Source organism: Mustela nigripes, chromosome 17 (assembly GCF_022355385.1).
Source record: "Mustela nigripes isolate SB6536 chromosome 17, MUSNIG.SB6536, whole genome shotgun sequence".
Lineage (NCBI taxonomy): Eukaryota > Metazoa > Chordata > Mammalia > Carnivora > Mustelidae > Mustela > Mustela nigripes.
The window spans coordinates 21,965,801-21,985,800 of NC_081573.1; the positions used below are offsets into that span (position 1 = coordinate 21,965,801).

Genomic DNA, 20,000 nt, shown 5'->3' on the forward strand with positions numbered 1-20,000 from the left:
TGGACATTGGGGAGGGTATGTGATTTGGTGAGTGCTGTGAAGTGTGTAAACCTGGTGATTCACAGACCTGTACCCCTGGGGATAGAAATATATGTTTATAAAAAAAAAATTAAAAAAAAAAAAAAAAAAAAGAACAACTGAAGAGACATAAGGGGCCACAAGTTGTGGAAGAAACAAATACCATACAATTAGTCCAGGCAAAAGGAGATCAGAAGCCAGAGTTGTTAAAATGCACTATTTGACATGTCCAGATCTAAAAAGGAAAGAATTGCCTATACACTTGGGGAGGAAAAGCAATAAATACTAAGAAATAGTTTACAAAACAATCAAAGAAATATAAAAGGTTATACTAAAAGAAGTATTTATTTAACACCAAGAAGACAATCAAGGAGAAAAGGGGGGGGAAAAAGACATAAGACATACAAAAACCAAATAACAAAATGGCAGATGTAAATGATCTATAATTATTAATTCATGTAATCAAAAGGGAGACTATTAGAATAGATTTTTTTAAGAACAGGATTCAACTATATGCTGTCTACACAGCACAAATACTAAATTCAAAGACACAAATGGGCTGGAACTAAAAGCACTATGTAAATGTAATCATAGGAGAGCCAAAGTGGTCATGATCAGAGATTAACATACATAGACTTTAAGATGTAAATATTACTAAGGAAAAAAAGGGACATTCTATAGTAACAACAGTATTAATTCATCAAGAAGCCATAACAATGACAAACATATATGTACCTAACAATAGGGTCAAAAAATAAATGGAGCTAAAATTACCAAAAATGAAAAGCTATGACAACTCAACAACAGTGGTTTAAAACCTCAATAACCCACTCTCAATAATGGACAGAACAAGGAGACAGAAGAGCAGCAAGAATGCAGAAGACAATGAAATCAAAGAACTCTAAGAGCACAAGAATACAGATTCTTTCCAAACACACAGGAGAGAATATCCATTACCCATAAAATTTATAAAGTCATCATGAATTTTAAAAGACTAAGGACATAATAAGTATGTTCTCCAGACACAAAAGAATTAAAGTAGGAATCAATAACAAAAAGAAACTTGGGAAATCCTCAAATATTTGGAAATTAAACAATACATATTTACATAATCCATGGATCAAATAAGACATCTCAAGAGATAACAATGTTTTGAACTAAAGGAAAATGAAAACACAACAGATCAAAATTTGCTGGATGTGGTTAAAGCAGTGCTTAGAGGTTAATTTATATCTTTAGAGAGTGCCTATATGAGAAAGAAATAATCTCAAATGAATACCTTATATTAGCACATTAAAAAAAAAAATTAAAAGGAAGACCAAACTAAACCCAAAGCAAGGAGAAAGAAGGAAATAATAAAGACTGAAGTGGAAATCAATAAAACGGAAAAAAAGAGGAAAAAAAATTCATTCAATGAAATACAAAAATGCTTATTTGAAAAGATGGACAAAATTGACAGAGCTTTGACCAGACTGACCAAAAAATAAGAGAGAAGACAAAAATCAGCAAAATTAGAAATGAAAAAAGGGACATGATTACTAATCCTACAGAAAATAAATGGATTATAAGGAACTACTATGAACAACTTTAGGCCAACAAATCAGACAACTTAAATGAAATGGACAAATTCTTAGCCAAAATTACCACAGTGACCTCAAGAAGAAATATAAAATTCAAATAGACTTATAACAAGTTAAGAAACTGAATAGTAACTACAAATATTCCCCAAAAGAAAAGCCTACGCCCAGATGCTTTCACTGGCAAAGTCTATCAAACATTTACAGAAAAAAAAATAATACCAATCCCTCATAAACGTACTCAGAGGGGTAAGAAAAACTTCCATCTTGTTCTGAGACTATGTTATCCTGACACAAAAGCCAGATAAAAAACATCACAAGAATAGAGCACTACAGACCAGTATTTCTCATGAATATCCTTCAACATTATCAGCAAACCAAATTCAAAAACACATAAAAAGAACTATACACAACACAGAATTATATAATATACAATAAAGGGATTATATAATAACATCTAGGGGCACCTGGGTGGCTCAGTGTGTTAAGCCTCTGCCTTCAGCTCAGGTTGTGATCTCAGGGTTCTGGGATCTAGCCCTGCACTGGGCTCTCTGCTCAGTGGGGAGCCTGCTCCCCCCCTCCTCTCTCTGCCTTCCTCTCTGCCTACTTGTGATCTCTCTCTGTCAAATAAATAAATAAAATCTTTTTAAAAAATAATAATAACATCTAAAAAGGATTATACAAAGTGGGATTTATCCCAGGAATGCAGGGTTGGCTTAACATCATAAAACCAATTGATATAATGTATTATTAATAAGGAGAAAAATCACAAATTATCTCAATAGATACAGGGGAAAAAAATGAAAAAATCCAGCCCCTCTCATGATAGAAAACCCCAACAAACCAAGAATAAAAGGAAATACCCTCAACCTAATAAAAGGTATCTATGACAAACCTACAGCAAACATCACACTTAGTGGTAAAAGATTGAACACCTTCTCCCTAATATCAGAAATAAGGGAGATAAGTCCACTCTTACCACTTCTATTCAATATTGTACTAGAGGTTCTAACCAGTGCAATCAGTTAAGAAAAAGGAAAGGAAGTCTGGTGGGAAAAAAAGAAGTAAAGTTCTCCCTATTCACAAATAACATGATTTTTTACAAAGCAAATCCTAATACATACACACACAAACAAACACACACACAGACACACATACACCCTTGTGACAAAAACTAATAACTGAGTTCAGGAAAGTTGCAGGATATAAAAACAATATACAAAAGTCAACCGCATTTCTATACACCAGAAATGAACAATTTAAAAGTGTCATTAAGGAAACAATTCCACACATTAATACCATCATAAATAATGAAATACTTAGGAATAAATTTAATGAGAATAAGAGTTGTACACTGAAAACTACTTAACATTCCTGAGAGAATTAATGAGGATCCAAATAAATCAAGAAAAGAGTCCATGTTCCTGGATTAAAAAGACTCAATATTAACATGGTAATTCTCCCCATATTCATCTACAGATTTAATATAATCCCAATAAAAATCTCAGCAGGATATTCTACAGTAGTGGGTCAGATGATCCCAAAATTTACACTGAAACGCAAATGACTCAGAATAGCCAAAAACATTTTGAAAAAGAACAATATTGGAGAACTTAACAGTTCCCTATGTGAAAAATTATAAGAAAGCCACAGTAAATAAAGACCATTTGGTACTGACATACGGATAGACAAATACATGAAACATAATTGGGAGTATCCAAAGAAACAGCTTCACGTTTACAATCAACTGATTTTCAAAAAAGAAGCCAAAATAATTCTTTGTAAAAAGGACAATCTTTTCAACAAGTGGTTCCTGGATAACTGGATGGGTGGCCAATTCAATTTAAACCCTTGTCTCACACCACAGACAAAAATTAACTCAAAATGATCATAGCCCTTTCTTTAAGAAATAAACCTGTATTAGAAGGAAAGATAGGAGAAAAATCATTGTGACTCTGGGTTATAGGTATAGTTCTAAGATAAGACACCAAAAAAGGAAGAAAGAAAAAGAAAGAAAGAAAGAAAGAAAGAAAGAAAGAAAGAAAGAAAGAAAGAAAGAAAGAAAGAAAGAAAGAAGAAATGGAAGGAAAAACAGAGGAAAGAAAGAAAAAGGAAAAGGGGGGGGGGAGAGAAACCCATAAAAGAAAAAAATTATCAGCCAGACTTCTTCAAAACCAAAGACTTCTGTGCTTCAAAAACACCATTAAAAAAAAAAAAAAAATCAAAGACAAGCAACAGACTTGAGAAATATCTGCAAATCATATCTGATAGAAGACTTGTATTTAGAATACATAAAGAACTCTTACAACTCAATAATAAAAACCCAATTTAAAAGTGAGCAACAAATTTGAATAGAGACATTTCAAAGAAGATATACACAATGGCTAACAGTACATGAAAGTTTGTGATATCATTAGTCACTACAGAAATGCAAATTTAAAATGAGATAATGCTTTATACGGCTAGTGTGAAAAAGACAATTCAGTGTTACAAGGATATGCAGAAACTGGAAACACACATTGATGGTAAAATTATACAGCCACTTTGGAAAACTGCAGTCTCTTAAAAAACTAAACCTAAAATCATCATTCAATCTAGAAATACCACTCCTAGGTACCTAGGACATACATCCACACAAAAACTTGCAATGTGAATGTTGACAGTAACATTATTCACAATACCCAGAAAACAATTCACATGTTCACCCACTAGTGGATGAATCAGCAAAATGTGGTACATCCATACAATGGAATACTATGCAGCGATAAGGAAATACTGATGCATTAATACAACATGGATGAACCTCAAAAACCTGATGCCAACTGAAAGACAGATGCGAAAGACTAAATATTGTGGGATTCCATTTACATTAACTTTCCAGAAAATGGAAATCTACACAGAGAAAGCAAATTAGTAGTTGCCTGAAACTGGAGATCTAAATAGGGACTGACTGTAAATAGGTCCAAGGGATCTTTTTAGCATGGTGGAAATGTTCTAAAACTGGGTGGTAGCGGTAGTAGCACAACTTGAAATTTAAACCACCAAACTGCATACTTTAAAAATGGATGTTACGGTATATAAATTATACCTCAATAAAGCTGTTAGGAAAAAAATGGAACCAAAGTACTACAAATGCTAAAGTGATCATACTGTCTGGGAAGAGCAGAGCTGTAATAAAAGTGCACATTTTTATAGGAAAGTGTCAAAAAATTAAAATATAGCAAGTATGTAATTTCCAAATCAGTAGAGAGAGCAGGAAAACAAAAGCACTTCATCTGAATAGTAGTAAAGAGTGTTGTGGGGAGGTGATAAATAATCAGAGTAAACCGGATGCCCAAAATAGTGGAGTAAGTCCCAATAAGAGTAAACTAAACCTGACAGTTACAAAACATTGTCAGAGTAAGCTAAAAATTGTTTGCCGTATCGGTATACCACCACTATTACGTGCATTTACGTATACACAAAAAGACAAAACACAAAAATATCACACACATACAAAATGGAAATGATTATACTAGAAAATTATTTAACTAGCTATATTAATGTTATATGAAATACTTTAAGGCAAAAAAATTATCATTAAAAAACAAGGAGTGTCACTATGAAGCCACTGGATTATATACTAAAGATGTACTTCCATGCACATAATGCCTATATTTATATTTAAAAAATGAGTAGTCTCTCAATGAAATACTATTACACTGATTACCTCTCTTCACATCTTTCCTATTCTCAATCTACATTGCTTTCTTTTTATGCATATGGCCAAATACCATACCTGGAACCACCTCATTCCAGCAAATCAAAATGAACTCTCTTAAGGTGTGAAGTTTAAGAAACAGAGCAAGTTTCCAATTTGGGTTTTTAAAAAGCTGACCTCATGATAATTAAGAATATTCAGATATCCTACTAATCACATTATTTCCTTATGAGATAGGAGCTCTTATTTAGAGAGCAAACAATTTACATGTCAGAGAAGGGTGTTAAAAGAGTGCTGATTGTGGGGCAAAACTGCCTGGCTTTAAACCCCCATTCCAGCATTTTAACAGCAGCTTGACTATAAATGTTGCCTTGTCTCTGAGTTACTCTCCTCATCTCTAAAACAGAGGTGATTAAACAAACAAACAAACAAAAAACAGAACCTACCTCAGGGACCTGCTGGGAGCATTACAGACATATAGTCCATATAAAGTATATGGAAAATGCTTGACACATAGAAAGTGCTCAAAATATTATTTAATTCTTTACTATTCATCAGTTAAGGTAACTACAACAACTTCTTCATATCCTAATGATGCTCCTATAAAATGAAATTTAAACAACTGAGAAAGCATTGTAAAATGTAAAAACTTGACAATACTGACCGGTGGATTAAGCATATAAACCATTATCTTCAACTGCAGTTGAAGATTTTATTTAACAGGCGTTCAGTTGAAAGCTTATATGCTACTCAACGAAAGAACACACAAAGCTTAGTATCCTTGAAAAGCTGTTCCTCAGAAGAGAAAAACAAATCAAATACAATGAGAGATCTGTACTTCTGAAATTTGGAAACATTCCAACGAATGGAAACCTCTTATAAATCACATGCATGGCTAATTACCCCAAATAAGTAAAATAAAAATATAGCAAATTTAACATGATCACTGTATGTATTTAATATTCCTTAATGATTCTGAAATGACTTTAGGACACTATGGTGTGTCAAAGTTATTATCAAAGAATCATCAATGAAATGTAGATATGCAAACATGTAATAAAATTATGTCCTTAATAAGAGAACAATAACATTCAAAACAGACCTTATACTATGTTTAAAAGAAATCACAGAGTAATTGTGCCAATGGTCCATGAGTCCTACTTCTAGGAAATCTTCCCTTGGAAGATACACATACACTGAAGTTACTCACTGCATCATTACTTGTGACTGCAAAATACCAAAAACAGTGCCCATACATAGGAAAGTGCAAAATAAGCCATGTAACATCTATACAAGGGAATACAAGATCTGTTAAAAAAATAAAAAAATTAAAAAAAAATTTTTTAATTAAAAAAAAAAAAAGGAGGAACATCTCTATAAACTGACATAGTCATTACCAAGGCATACTATTAAAATAGAAAAAGAAAAAAAATTAAAGTGCAATGGAGAAGTTACACCTGTCATGCTCATGCCAGAAAGGAGTAAGAAATGCATATGGATGTGTTTGTGTTAAAGAAATTTAAAAAAAAAAAAATGAGATGAGAAAATAGAGACTGGTTATACACAGCAGGTAGGTGGGGACGTGATAGAAAGATGGGAATGGAAATGGGGTACCAGTGAAGAAGGGGGTGTGCCACTTCTCTGAGCTCACCTTTTTGCAGAGCTGTAACTGTCAGAAGCACACTGGTGTTCATACACCCTTCACATACCACCAAATTAAACTGTTAACACCAACAAGGATGTGGAAACCGAAAATAGAACACAAATAATAACAAATGAACCTAACTGTATTACACATGACACAATCACAGTGAAGGGGATGGGAAAGAAAAAAAAGAAAACTAACCTAAGCAACTTTGGCAAAGTTTCCTGACTCATACTTAGCTAAAGAAAAAAGAATAGTGCACTATAGTTCATAAATGTGCTTCTCCTGGCAGTAAGGATTAACACTCTGAAAATACTTTTATGTGTATAGCAGATTTTTTAAAAAGTAGGCAAATACATTGTAGATAATAAGAGCCAGGTAGGTTTCTTACTGTTGCAGAAAGAAGTCACAAACAAGGAAAAACTGGAACAAATCCTGTGGTGTTAGATTAAAATCAGAAGTATCAGTATAAATTTGTATTTTTTTTATATAAAGAGACAAATGTGTAAATGTAAACACATGCACTGGTTAGTATACATAATTTTCTAGCTCTATCTACTGAGGAAGGGCTTCTAGTAACTGGCACTACAATGCCAATACACACACCCACATGAGAAATGTTGGTATTTAAATACCTTTCTCCAACAAAAGGAATAATGGCTCCCCGGAGAAGTGGCTGATGATTTGAAGGCTGGAGCAGGAAAAATTAAGATAAGCCTATAACATTTTGTGGAGTCAAAATATTCAAACAAAAATATAGAGATCTGTGAAAGAATTCAGGAACCAACTCAAAGAAGTTCCTAATGGTCAAATACGGAACAATTTGAGCAAACAAACCAATGGTAACTGGATCTTAACCCACAAAATAAAATAAATATCCAAGTTCAGACTGATAGAGACAATAAATTTATAAACACCAGGAAGGGGAATGGCACAGGTTCTCATTACAAAAGAATTCTAAGAGAGAAATGTAAAAAAAAAAAAATAATAATAATAATAAAGTACCCAGACATCTTAATGGCTAACAAATCTAATTAATTCTTGATAGGAGCATTGAAAGGGCTTCACAGGAGCCCTTCTACCACATTAGATTACATTAGGGGAAGAAAAGGAGGAAGGGAGGGAGGGAAAGGAGGGGAGGCAATGGGAGGAAGAGACAGAGCAGAGAGGTAGGCAGGTAGGTAGAAAGAGCCAACACAAGAAAATAACCACTGGGCAAATAATAATTTGCCTAATAACAGTAATAACTGTTGCAAGCAAGATCTGCCAATGAATGCAAAAATTAGTGGGCTTAAATTTGAGGAGGAAAAAAAGCAGAATCTCAAAGTAGCTCCTCAAAAGTATTTATTAACTACAAAGGAAAAGATAGTAACTTTATAGTGGAGAAACCTAGCAGACACCACCTTAACCAAATCACCACGGTTAATACTGAAACTTTGGACCTCTTGAAATGACACACTAGAATGCATCTCTGATATGAACCTCTTGATATGATGCATTTCTATGGTATTCTTGCCAAAAAGGGAAAACCTCATTCTAAAATATGAGTACATCAAACAAACTCAAACTGAGGAGCAACTTACAAAATATCTGACCAGTACTCTTCAACATGTCAGTCATAAAAGAAAACAAATGGAGGAGGAGACTACAGAGATATAATAAATGCAAAATAGATCCTAGAACAGAAAAAATAACACTTAGTGAAAAAGTTGGTGAAATTCAAATAAGATCTGTAGATCAGTTAATAGTACTGCATCAACATAAATTTTCCACTTTTAATCATTGCATTATGGTTATAGAAGATGCTATAATATTAGGGGAAGCTGAATGAAGAGGTATATGGAAACTACTATTTTTGCAATTTTTCTGTAAGTCTAAAATTAGTTCAAAATACAAAAAACTTCTGCTATTCTGTTTTACAATGGTTTAAAAGAGAACACTTACGACCAGCCTCATTTTATTTATCCCACTGAAACATGAATTTAATATGAAAAATAAACCTATAATGCAAAATCACAACTGAAATTTTGTTGTAAAACTGAAGTTATGGAATGGGGCCATACCACTTCATCTGGTCTTCAACAGAACATAAGAAAATGTTACCAAACACTTATTCCTTGCTTCTACTACTAGCTTATTCTATGAGAGAATGTCTTATTTGCAAGAAGTAACATAAACTACATAACAACAGGCTCAAATTATGAAAAATTATTTAATGACAGTACTCTTGAAATTACATGCCTGTAAAGAATATCACAACAGTCCCACAATAAAGTTTGTTTCTGGGAGAATATCCAGCAGGGCTCACTTGAATAGCAATTGGGAGTCAGAACTCTTCTGTGTGTGTATGATGGTACTCTCAGTTTGGTTTAATTTTTGTGGGGGATGGGCTGAGAGAAAACAGTTTTAACTAAAAATATATGCACAGTTCATTAAACTTTACTAAAGAACAAATCTTCTACATTTTTAGGCTATCTTTCAAAATCAGTCCTTTGTTCTGAATTATCCATTAACTTGTGGAGATTCAGGCTCACCCCCGTATTACTAAAATACATATTCATAAAACTTTTACAGTTGTGCTGTTCTAGTTACAAATAGCTTCTACTTTTCTAGGACATAATTTCACTTTGTTTAAGCAAGAATTCATTAAAGAAGCTATAAATAACCTTTAAATATTTAGCCATGAATAGAGGGTGGACTGGCATTGATGGCTTATTTTAGTACTAATGCAGAATGCTTTTTAAAAGCTACATTTCAGCATGCATCAAGCTAATGATTAACACTTGCAGTGTAATTTTCAATGTTAGAATAAATTTCTCTTTATTTTAAGGATTTTTGCTAACAGTCAATATGTTATTTCAATTATTTACTAGTAGGAAAGTAGCCTTAAAGAATGAAAATGTTGGAAAATTCAAACATAAAATTTCTTATTTAAAAAATCTGGTAATTTTTCTTAGCATCTACACAACCTTCCTTCTCTCCCAAAATATAATTCCGGTTAAAAGTGAACACACCAAGGGAGAAGAATTGCCTATGGAATTACATGAATTCAAAGAACCCCTGTGTGGTGCAGGTAGCATATATATGAATCAAAGACATTTCTGTATTCAATTCTGAATCATAAAGTTCACATTTTAGAGACCAAGTTTCATAAAATTTTTACTAGAAAAAAAAATGTTTTACAAAATACCATTCTTCCAATCAAACAAAACTTCCCATAGGGTACATGTAGCTTTCGGCCTCAGAGATGATAGAATGACCAACAAAGGGGAGAATTTTTTTTAATAGCCACCTAGCTGCAAAACCTACAGAAGTAGATTTTTTTTAAAGTGCCTTTAAAATGCTAAAGCAAGTAATATAATTGTTGAATCTATCTGAAATTTTAGAAGTTTCCTTAAAATGGTCCATATGGTACGCACAACTTCACAGCTGGTACAAAACTGCCTGTATTTAGTTCAAAACACAAAAACAATGCATATGAACAGTATTCTTTGAAAAATAATTCTAAATACTGCCAGTGCATCATAAGAAGACTTAGACAACAGTATTGACAGTATTCAGAGAATTAACAAAACAAGCTGAATATTAAAGTATTCAAACATTTACTTTGATTTTTAATACCACTGATAACAGTACAGGATCTTGCTGCCAAATGAATTCTGGATGCCTTATTTCAAACTACATGTAACATATTTTGTGAAACAGATTCTAAAGAAATGCAAAACTAGGTTCCCGGATGTAAACTACCATTGCCTAGGCAGGCCCTAGTTTTTCTGCTGCAATCTGGCAGCTTTGAACTTTGAAACCCTCTTTGTAGTTTCTTCTGATACTTCTGACAGAACTTCTTTTCGTTCTGGAATGGTGGGTAGCACAGGATGAACCATGGTTGGGTGTGGTGTTAAGGAGGGTGATAGAAATTCTTTTTCTATTACAGTTCCAGAAAAAGCCTAGAAGACAAAAATCAGATTATGGTAACAAAATATAAGTAAGATGCCCACAAATCATTATCCTGTATTTGCCAATTAGACACTTCTTTTTTGTCGAAAGTAAATTCTTAAGGTTTTTGGATAAATACACAAAATACAAACTGTCCAGAGAAATCAAGTACTATTAAAATGTATCTTAATTACACCACCAACTATAAGTACATTTTTATAGCATACATTTAAGAAAGCAAAATATAAAATAAATGTTTTATCTGGGATTAAACAAAAATGGGTACAAAAAACGTCCTCAACTTTCACACATTCCAATATTATGTCCAGACCATGCTGTGAAAAATAACGTATTAAACTAAAAAATGCTACTAGGGTATCAAACATGAGCTGACGAATGAGCTATCCTATGGAAGCCATGCTGCCAATAGCTTAATTTCAGCAGCAGTGACATTTCTTAGGTGGTGTTCATTTATGCAATTACTTGAGAATTTTATTGAGTCCTACCTCAATTTTATTTAAGAGATCAGCATAAACTGAAAAATCAAGTGCTAATACTAGTGGAGACAAGCACCAGTCTCAAAATTTACCATAATTAATACAATAATGAAAATTAAATGTTCCACAAAAAAAAATGATCCTCTAATTTCAACTGGATGTCTGCTGGACTTAATCTGGCCAACTGTGTATTCAACTGAAAAAAATTAATGTGTACAAAACGCTGGAAATATAACCAAAGATATATCTTTATATATATATTTTTTTATATAAAGATCTTTTTATATAAAGGAGCACCTGGGTGGCTTAGTCAGTTAATTGTCTGCCTTCAGCTCAGGACATGATCCCAGGATCAGGCTCCCTGTTCAATGGGGGAGTCTCCTTCTCCTGTCCCTCTGCCCCTCCCTCCCATCTTGTGCTTTCCTGCATGCTCACTTTCTCAAATAAAATTTTTAAAATATATAAATCTAAATGAATGAATAAATAAATAAAGTCTATAAAAACCAAGGAGTTGGTATGGATTTTATTCTTAAATTTTCTAGTATTTGGATTCCCCCCTTCCATCTTTTAAAACTCATTATACACAAAGTAAAATCTGACAAGTACACTTTCATGTATATTTTGCTTCCCTTTGTTTAACAAGAGTACAAATTTAGTTAAGACAATGTATCACCTGAGTTGTTTAGAAAGCCACACCCCTCCACCTTGCCCTATCAAAGAAACAAAACAAGAATGCCCTTTCCTTCCTGTAATATTTTAGGAACTTCGGTGGAATCCAAACTCTTAAAAGAAACTCAAAATCTACTTTCTCAAGACTCCTCTATTTTATCTTGATGAGCACTGAGCCTTTTGAAAAAAATAAAAAATATTACAGCATTTAAAGATACCGAAAAGGGTATCTTTCAAAGTACTTACCATATGCATGAACTACTTGTGGATGTTAAAAAAGTGTACAGCATCTAGAATGCTGATAACAGTTCAGTACAAAATGCCAAGCTAATAAGAATGAAATAAAACTAAAGTTCCAGTCTTGAGCTCTAGCATACCATGATACGTTAAGTCCTTATAAAAACCTAATTTTCAAAAATTTTGAAATAGTGAAAGTCTATACCCATTACCTGTTTTTCTAACAATTTGGAAAACTATTAAATGAGATATTTTCCAGGGCAACTGAGATCACTGTACTGGGTGGAGGGGAGGAGAATATTCTGATCATATATACTGTCCCTAAATGCGAATGACTTCCATCTCCATCTCCACTGACATTTAGTACAATTATCACCATTCAGTTACCATTTAGTTGCTGTACTATTTAATACAAGCAACAGTTTTAGATATATATAAACATATAAACATACATATAAACATATATATTTTTAGATGTATCTGATATATACCTAAATGGGTATAACACTTTTATACAGGTGTGAGTGGGAACCTTAGAATTGAAAACTTGAAATACCCACAAAACAAACAAAAAATTAGAAATCATGCCTGGGAATAATGGAAATCATACACATGACTATTTCAAAGATAGGAATTCTTACTTTGGGATCTTCTAATACCCCTCCTCCTCACACACGAAAGTGTATGCAACATGGTAGGTAAGAATATGTATGTGTGCACTCATTCTTCTGAGGGATCTACAGCTTTCATTAAATTGTAAAATGATTCCACACCCCTAAGAATACATATGTCACTGGCACAGGCCAAAACACAGGACTTTAGATAATTATCTGCCACATATATTTTTTCATTAACTCAACTAAAGCATATAAAAGAAGTATAGTCATCTACTTAAGCCATTATAAAATGACTATGGTTTGGTCTAGTGGTAATTTATTTTTAAAAAAGCCGCTAAATGATCTGGCCAAAAATGTAACAATTATGCAAACTGAGATACTTTAAAATTCCTACTTCACAAAAATAAAACTTTAAGATTGGTAATACTTTTCCCTACAAAAATTTTCTTGAATAATGTTACATTTTTAGACCTGCATTTATGTTTGCTAGTGACTATTAATTTTTTACAAATTATTATTGAAAAAGAACAAGCAGAATGAATTAGGTTCCATGACTTTTGAGATTAAATATATGTATAAACTAAAGAAGCTGTAAGATAAACAATGCCATTAACCAGTTGATTAACTTCAATAAATAACTATGTAAGACAAAATAATTTAAAGATTGTAAGATTAATAATTTATAAATCATACCCGAGACACAACACCTATAATTTTCAAAAATTTTTAAAAAATCAGAGGCGTATCTTTTTAATTCCAAAAATGATCTACATGAAATTGGGAAAATGAATGATAGGCCCTTCTGATATGGAGATACCACCACCTTTTTAGTCTTACAAAAACTCATGAAAGATACCATCTGAAATCAAAGAATCAGAGACACACACACACCTCAGGTGTTCCTGATAAGGGCAAAAGTTTCTTGTGATGGTTTTCTTCTTGTTCCTCTTCCAAAATACTCTCACTAGTGTCACTACAAGTGGCCTCTTCACAACTAATACTCCTCAGAACTCCTCGTCTGTCATCGAAGTCAGCAGCACTGCTTTCACTGGTATCACTGCAAACACTGTTCTCTCTGCTGCGAGACTTCAGGATGGACTTACGAGGGACATATTCCCCGTTCACAACATCAACGAAGACCCTACAATATCCAAAATAGATACATCCACTTTAGGTAATTCATACGCAGAGGATAAATTTATAATGATATTAAAAAAATCTTTTCTAGAAATTAATCTACAAGGTTACATGTAAAATTTGCAGAATCAAAATAATTTTGTTTCAAATAATGTGTTTAATATTCTTAAAAACATGATTTTTTTGGCCTAATAAAACAGAGCACTTTGTTTATAAGCATGTTCTCAATGACACCTAATTTGCCACATTTCCACATATACTCTAGGCCTACTTAGAAGACAATTAAGCTGGGATGCCTGGGTGGCTCAGTTGGTTAAGCAGCTGCCTTCGGCTCAGGTCATGATCCCAGCGTCCTGGGATCGAGTCCCACATCGGGCTCCTTGCTCAGCAGGGAGCCTGCTTCTCCCTCTGCCTCTGCCTGCCATTCTGTCTGCCTGTGCTCGCTCTCTCCCCCTCTCTCTCTCTCCCCCTCTCTCTCTCTGATAAATAAATAAAAATCTTTAAAAAAAAAAAAAAAAAAGACAATTAAGCAATTTTACAAGCGTAAGTCATGAAAACAGGTATTTTCAAATGGTAACTTTTTCAACAACATAACAAAAAACTGGAACAGCAAAACTTAACTCCCACTTTGTGAAAAGATAAACCACCTGCCAAGCACCTTCACTGCTGTGGCAGGAAAGTGAGGCTCCAGCCCACTGGAAACACAAAGTTGTAACTAAAGTACACAACATTTTTTGACTGGATCGACTGGGAACGTTTTAAAAGCACTGGCAAAGAAGGGGAAAACTGAGAGATCGTGCAATTTTCCAACTGCTTTCGGTAGCTCAGCAGCCAGCTCCTGTGACAGCGTCTGAAACACTAAGCCAACTCTATCCGAATACCTCGCTTTTCAGTGATAGCCTTCTGCGTTACCGACAACCTTTTTCCTATACATGTTGAGTTACGAAGAGGCGGACGGGAACAGCAGATTGTTCTACTGCCTGCGAATACCACTCACCTATAAATGTCAGCAGGAGTCCTGATAGTAGGCAGCTCTTGGGCAGAATGACCACTGCCAGAGCTGTTCTTTCGTTTACGTTTGGCTTCTTCTTTCTTTTCACTGAATTTTAAAGTGGTATTTTTTCCAGTATTTATTCGGACCTAAAAATTTCACAACATAAAACAACAACCCTTTTGAGAAAGTAAATCAAAGTCAAAACTTAAACAAATAAACCCTATAAGAAGAGAAACAGTTTAAATTTTTTGACACGGAAATGATGTGCATTATTAGGATTAAAAAGTCCTTACCCTTAACATACTTTTACTACATTAAATTATGTCTTCTTTAATGACCAATTCTAATCTTCAGGGACTTTATTATTGTATTGAAAGCAAATTACATTTAAACTAAATGATTGATTTATTATAAGCTTTCATATCACCACATTACTTTGACATAAAATTTTGGCTTAAATCATGCATTTCAAAACAAAGAACACAATTAACCAAAGAAATATTTGGGAAGAATATAAAATTTAAGTCATAAAAGCAGTATTAAATAATATTTAACTTCAGAATTTTTAAAATACCTCTAGTTTTTAGAAACTGGACTAAAAAATAAAATAAAATAAAAAATCCTGTAAGATTATCATGTTATTCTTCTATTCCTACTCAGCATTTTACTGCACTTTCCACATGAAGGACTTCTCTCTCTCTCTCATAACATTCCTAAAAATATTATTACTTCTTCCTATTTTATTGACACGCAAATAAGAAAAAGTTTAAAGCCTGAAATAAGAATCATAAAATAAACTTCTTTTTCTGGTTATTAGGTCAATTTTTTCCAAAGAATTCACAAGATGTTCCCTTTAGTCTGAAGTATTAAAATATTTAAAAAATAATAATAACTTATTTCACTTCATATTAGAGCAGGGATAACTTAAGGGACCTAAGAAATATCAAATATGTTTTAAACATGTTTCATTAAATAATAATCACGGATACTTAAGACTGATACCATAGACCCTTAACTCTGCTCTAGGCAATCCCTGCAGAGGTACCTTGTAGTACAAAGAGCACTACACTGACACAAAGGGCTTTCTGTTTCATTACTAGCCAGCTCTACGGACTTCTAGGCCTTAAGTTTCCTTGAGAAAGATGAATGAGAAAAATGAATTCCTAGTTGCTCCTTGGAGCAGCGTTGTAGAACAAGGGAATGGGTTTAAGGTAGTCTATCCTTCCTCCAATCAGAACTAACCTGTTTTGATCTATTTTAAATACTGGGATTCTATAATAAGTACGAAGGGAATAAAAAGTCTTTGATACTAAAAAAATGCTTAAAAACCCTGTATTAGAAGATCTCTATAGTAACCCCCAGCTCTAAAATGCCAAAATTCTAAAGTTATGATTAGTCACAGATGTTTATATTTACTTTATCAGAAAAGGAACTACTTTTTACTTCCTCCTAAATTTTTCAACTTTGCTCATGGCACTCCTATTCATGTTGTGCCCACACAGAAAATAACAACCTGGCATCATTAGGAATATAACTAAAGCAGTCACTTTAACATCCCAAGTACATTAAAACACCCACAATATAATTAAATCTAGAATTCGTAAGAAAATTCTCACCTGGCAATTCACAGACCTGTGCCCCAGGGCTAATAATGCATTATATGTTTATAAAAAAATTTTTAAATTAATAAAAAAAATAAAACCTCTGAATGAAGGACAGGTGAAATTACAGTAGTTGCTGCTCAAATCTGATTCCTTTCTAGACCCCAAACAATTGGAATTCTATTGTGGCTTCAGATAACAATGGACCAAAAACCAACTACGGAGACTTTGGACTCCACACATCCTCCTTTTTCTTTTTAGAAAAACTGGCCAGAGAAAGACGCAAAAGATGGTCTTCTTGTTTGGCACTATCAACAATATTAATCACTGCTGACACTGTTCTTTTAAAGAAAATTACAGATGATACTGAATATTTAAAATATATACAGAATTAATAAAATGTATACAAACCCTCTTAGGTTCGACAGTATGAGAAAAATATATTGTTGGTATAGAATGATCTCCAACCCCTAGAGCATCCTGGTCATTTTCATTATCGCCACCACCACCACCATCACCACCACCATTATCATCATCATCTTCATTACTGTGGTAAGAATTTGAACCGTTCACTGGATGAATGCCATTCATTTGACCACTGAACAGTTCTGAATGTGTAACATCCTTATAACAGCTGCTTGAAGTAACAGAGTCTGTCACTTGATGCATCACATGCGCATTTATATTCTGATCTTCCTTTTCTTCTTCAGAAGATGTCGTATCCTCTCCATTTGCAATCACAGTACCAGGCTTACTAGTAAAGAAATAGAAAATTAACAAGATCAAACAAACACATCAAAATTCTCCATATTCTCCATATTAAAATTCTCATTTCATTTCAATGGGTAAAAATTAAGATTGAATAAGATATATATTTAAATAGAATTCTAAGTCTACAAAAATGTTTTGAAATAAATTAACAAAAAAACCCTACACTATTCTGTATGTAGTAGTTACTCAAACACTTAGTAGAATACAGATGAATTTTTTAATCTTTGCAAGAGGACATGGCCACACACAATACAATATAAATAATACAATCAAGAGATTTGTAAGAAATTCAGAGAATATGTTTCTCTATTTAAAGACGAGAAATTAAAGCCCAGAAAATTAACACATTCTTATTTTCTACTTCTATATTTGGAATATTTTACAAGCATGTATTACTGTAATTTTAAAAAATGAAGGATTTGTATGTATACACATGAATATAATTATACAAACACATGTACATTTTTCATGCTTCATTTCTACAAAGGATTTGAAAACCTTACAAAAATAACAAAACCAAAAATGCAATAGAATTGAAATAACATCATGCAAAAATAGAAAGAGAATCGTGACCAAGAAAATAACAAGATTCAAGACTGATCTAAAAAAATGAAATTGTATCAGTTAATCAAAAGACCTAAGAATTTATAGGTGAAATGGTAGAAAAAATATATATACTTTGTGCTTCATGTCCTATTTTTCACAGAAATTAATTCCTGCATATGGTACATCATTTAAGCCAAATAATATAGAACTTCTGTAGTCACAGATTTCATTGAGCATTCTGACAATTCCAAGTGAGTGCTAATGTATATATTTCAAATAGGATTTTGGAAAAGTTTTCCATATATATAACTATCTGACCAGATTACAGATTGTCTGCTCAATAAACAGAAAAGTTTGCAAAGGAAACAAAGGATAAATATTTTACAGCAACGAATCCAGAGCAGCTTTTCTTTTTCACAAGTCACTCAAATATATAGCATTATCCTGACTATAGTATAAAAATACTTCATGTAAAATGTAATATATAAAACATCCATAATTATTTTAAGTCAACTATCAGATATATCTTAGGACTTCATTATGTAATATATGGCTGAAATCTTATAATTAAAAAAAATAGGAATAGTGATTTTAAGTATTTCTGTACACACATATATATGCATGGGCTTGACACAAATGCACAGCCCTAAAAGAAAATATTCTAAAGAATATTTATTTTAGAGTGGTAGGATTATTGATACTTTAATATATTATACTTTTCTATATTTTCTTCAATGAGCATGTATTGTTTTATTAATGAGGAAAGAGATTAACAAGGAACTGTATTTAGAAATAAATTCTCTTGGAAAGATGATTTGTCATTAGGTACCTATCAAGTTCACCCAGTAATTCTTCTTGTCTCTCTAGTTCTTCAAGTCGAGCCCACAGTTCCTTATCAGCAAGCAAATTCTTAGATTTTACATCATTTGCAAAATCTGCTTCAAAAATCTCTGAAGTTTTTGGTTTGGAGTGAGGTTTATGAGCAATTCGGTGTTTTGCTATTTAAAAAAAAAAAAAGGAAAGACATGGCTGTTAATAGCTAACTTTGAAAAGGCACAAATGTAGACTTAGTAATAAGACTTTCTTTTGAGGAGAGGGGATGTTGACACAGGGAGGCATGGTTTTAAAGGTAAGCAAAGATAACTCCAAGGATGTATATATCTCACATCTTGCTACTCAAAGTGTGGTCCAAGGACCAGCAACACTGGTATCCCCTACAGAACATTTCAGAAGTACTAACTCTCAGCCACCCCCCACCATCTGCTGAATCATAATCCTCTGTTTTAACAAGAGCCCAAGAGGATTCATATGCACATTAAAGACCCTGAAGAGCTACCTGAGAGCTTCAAAACTTCCTAAGTAAAAATGGCCATAAGGTACCCTACTTACAACATAAAATTCAACACAAATAACACACATCTTCCATCCTTAAGAGAATTTAGTTACGAAAGTTACACATCAAAGCCCTGTCACAGGATACTTTCAACTCTAAGGTACTGCCAGGCATGATCACCCTAGGAGGAATCTATGAAGGCTAATCCCTGGAAAGCTTGACTATAATTTTATATATGAATATTTTTACTTTTTAAATTGCTTTATCTTATTTGTAATCCTCATGTGAGGGCAGGAGATAAAGAAAATCTGAACTCAAATCCATTTGCTTTTCATTAAAAAAAAAAAGGACTTTATAATAAAGCAAATTCTAGCTTTGAAGAAGGCAATGGGAAGAAGTCTAAAATGCTGTTATGAGATACGGTTAACAGATGACCTCCACCATATATTCAAAAGTAGAACACTGTTTCATAAATCTGAACATATCAAAAATATGCTTTATGGCCTATTATTCTATCACCGATAAAGCAATATTAACAAGTTTCATATTTTAGACTGTAAAACACAAAAATCTCTCATTGGTCACCACGAACAAAAATTATAACTTGTCCTTCTGTTCTTTAACTAATGTATGTCTCCTTCCTTTCATCTTCTAAAGCCACTTGCTATTAATTTTGATGCTGTATTACTAGAGATACTATATCTAGAATATAGCTTCTAAAA

General features: G+C 33.0%; 1 protein-coding gene across 1 annotated transcript in view; it reads right to left on the reverse strand.

Annotated features, from left to right (window-relative positions):
• Positions 1 to 9,133: 9,133 nt before the first annotated feature.
• Positions 9,134 to 20,000, reverse strand: part of URI1 (URI1 prefoldin like chaperone) — a 53,570-nt gene continuing 42,703 nt past the window's right edge. The window contains exons 7-11 of the mRNA XM_059382127.1: positions 18,775 to 18,943; positions 17,040 to 17,382; positions 15,031 to 15,173; positions 13,788 to 14,037; positions 9,134 to 10,887 (exon numbers count right to left, since the gene is read on the reverse strand). Of these exons, the coding sequence (XP_059238110.1) occupies positions 10,705 to 10,887; positions 13,788 to 14,037; positions 15,031 to 15,173; positions 17,040 to 17,382; positions 18,775 to 18,943 (1,088 nt within the window). The 3' untranslated portion in view covers positions 9,134 to 10,704. The remainder of the gene's footprint in view (positions 10,888 to 13,787; positions 14,038 to 15,030; positions 15,174 to 17,039; positions 17,383 to 18,774; positions 18,944 to 20,000) is intronic.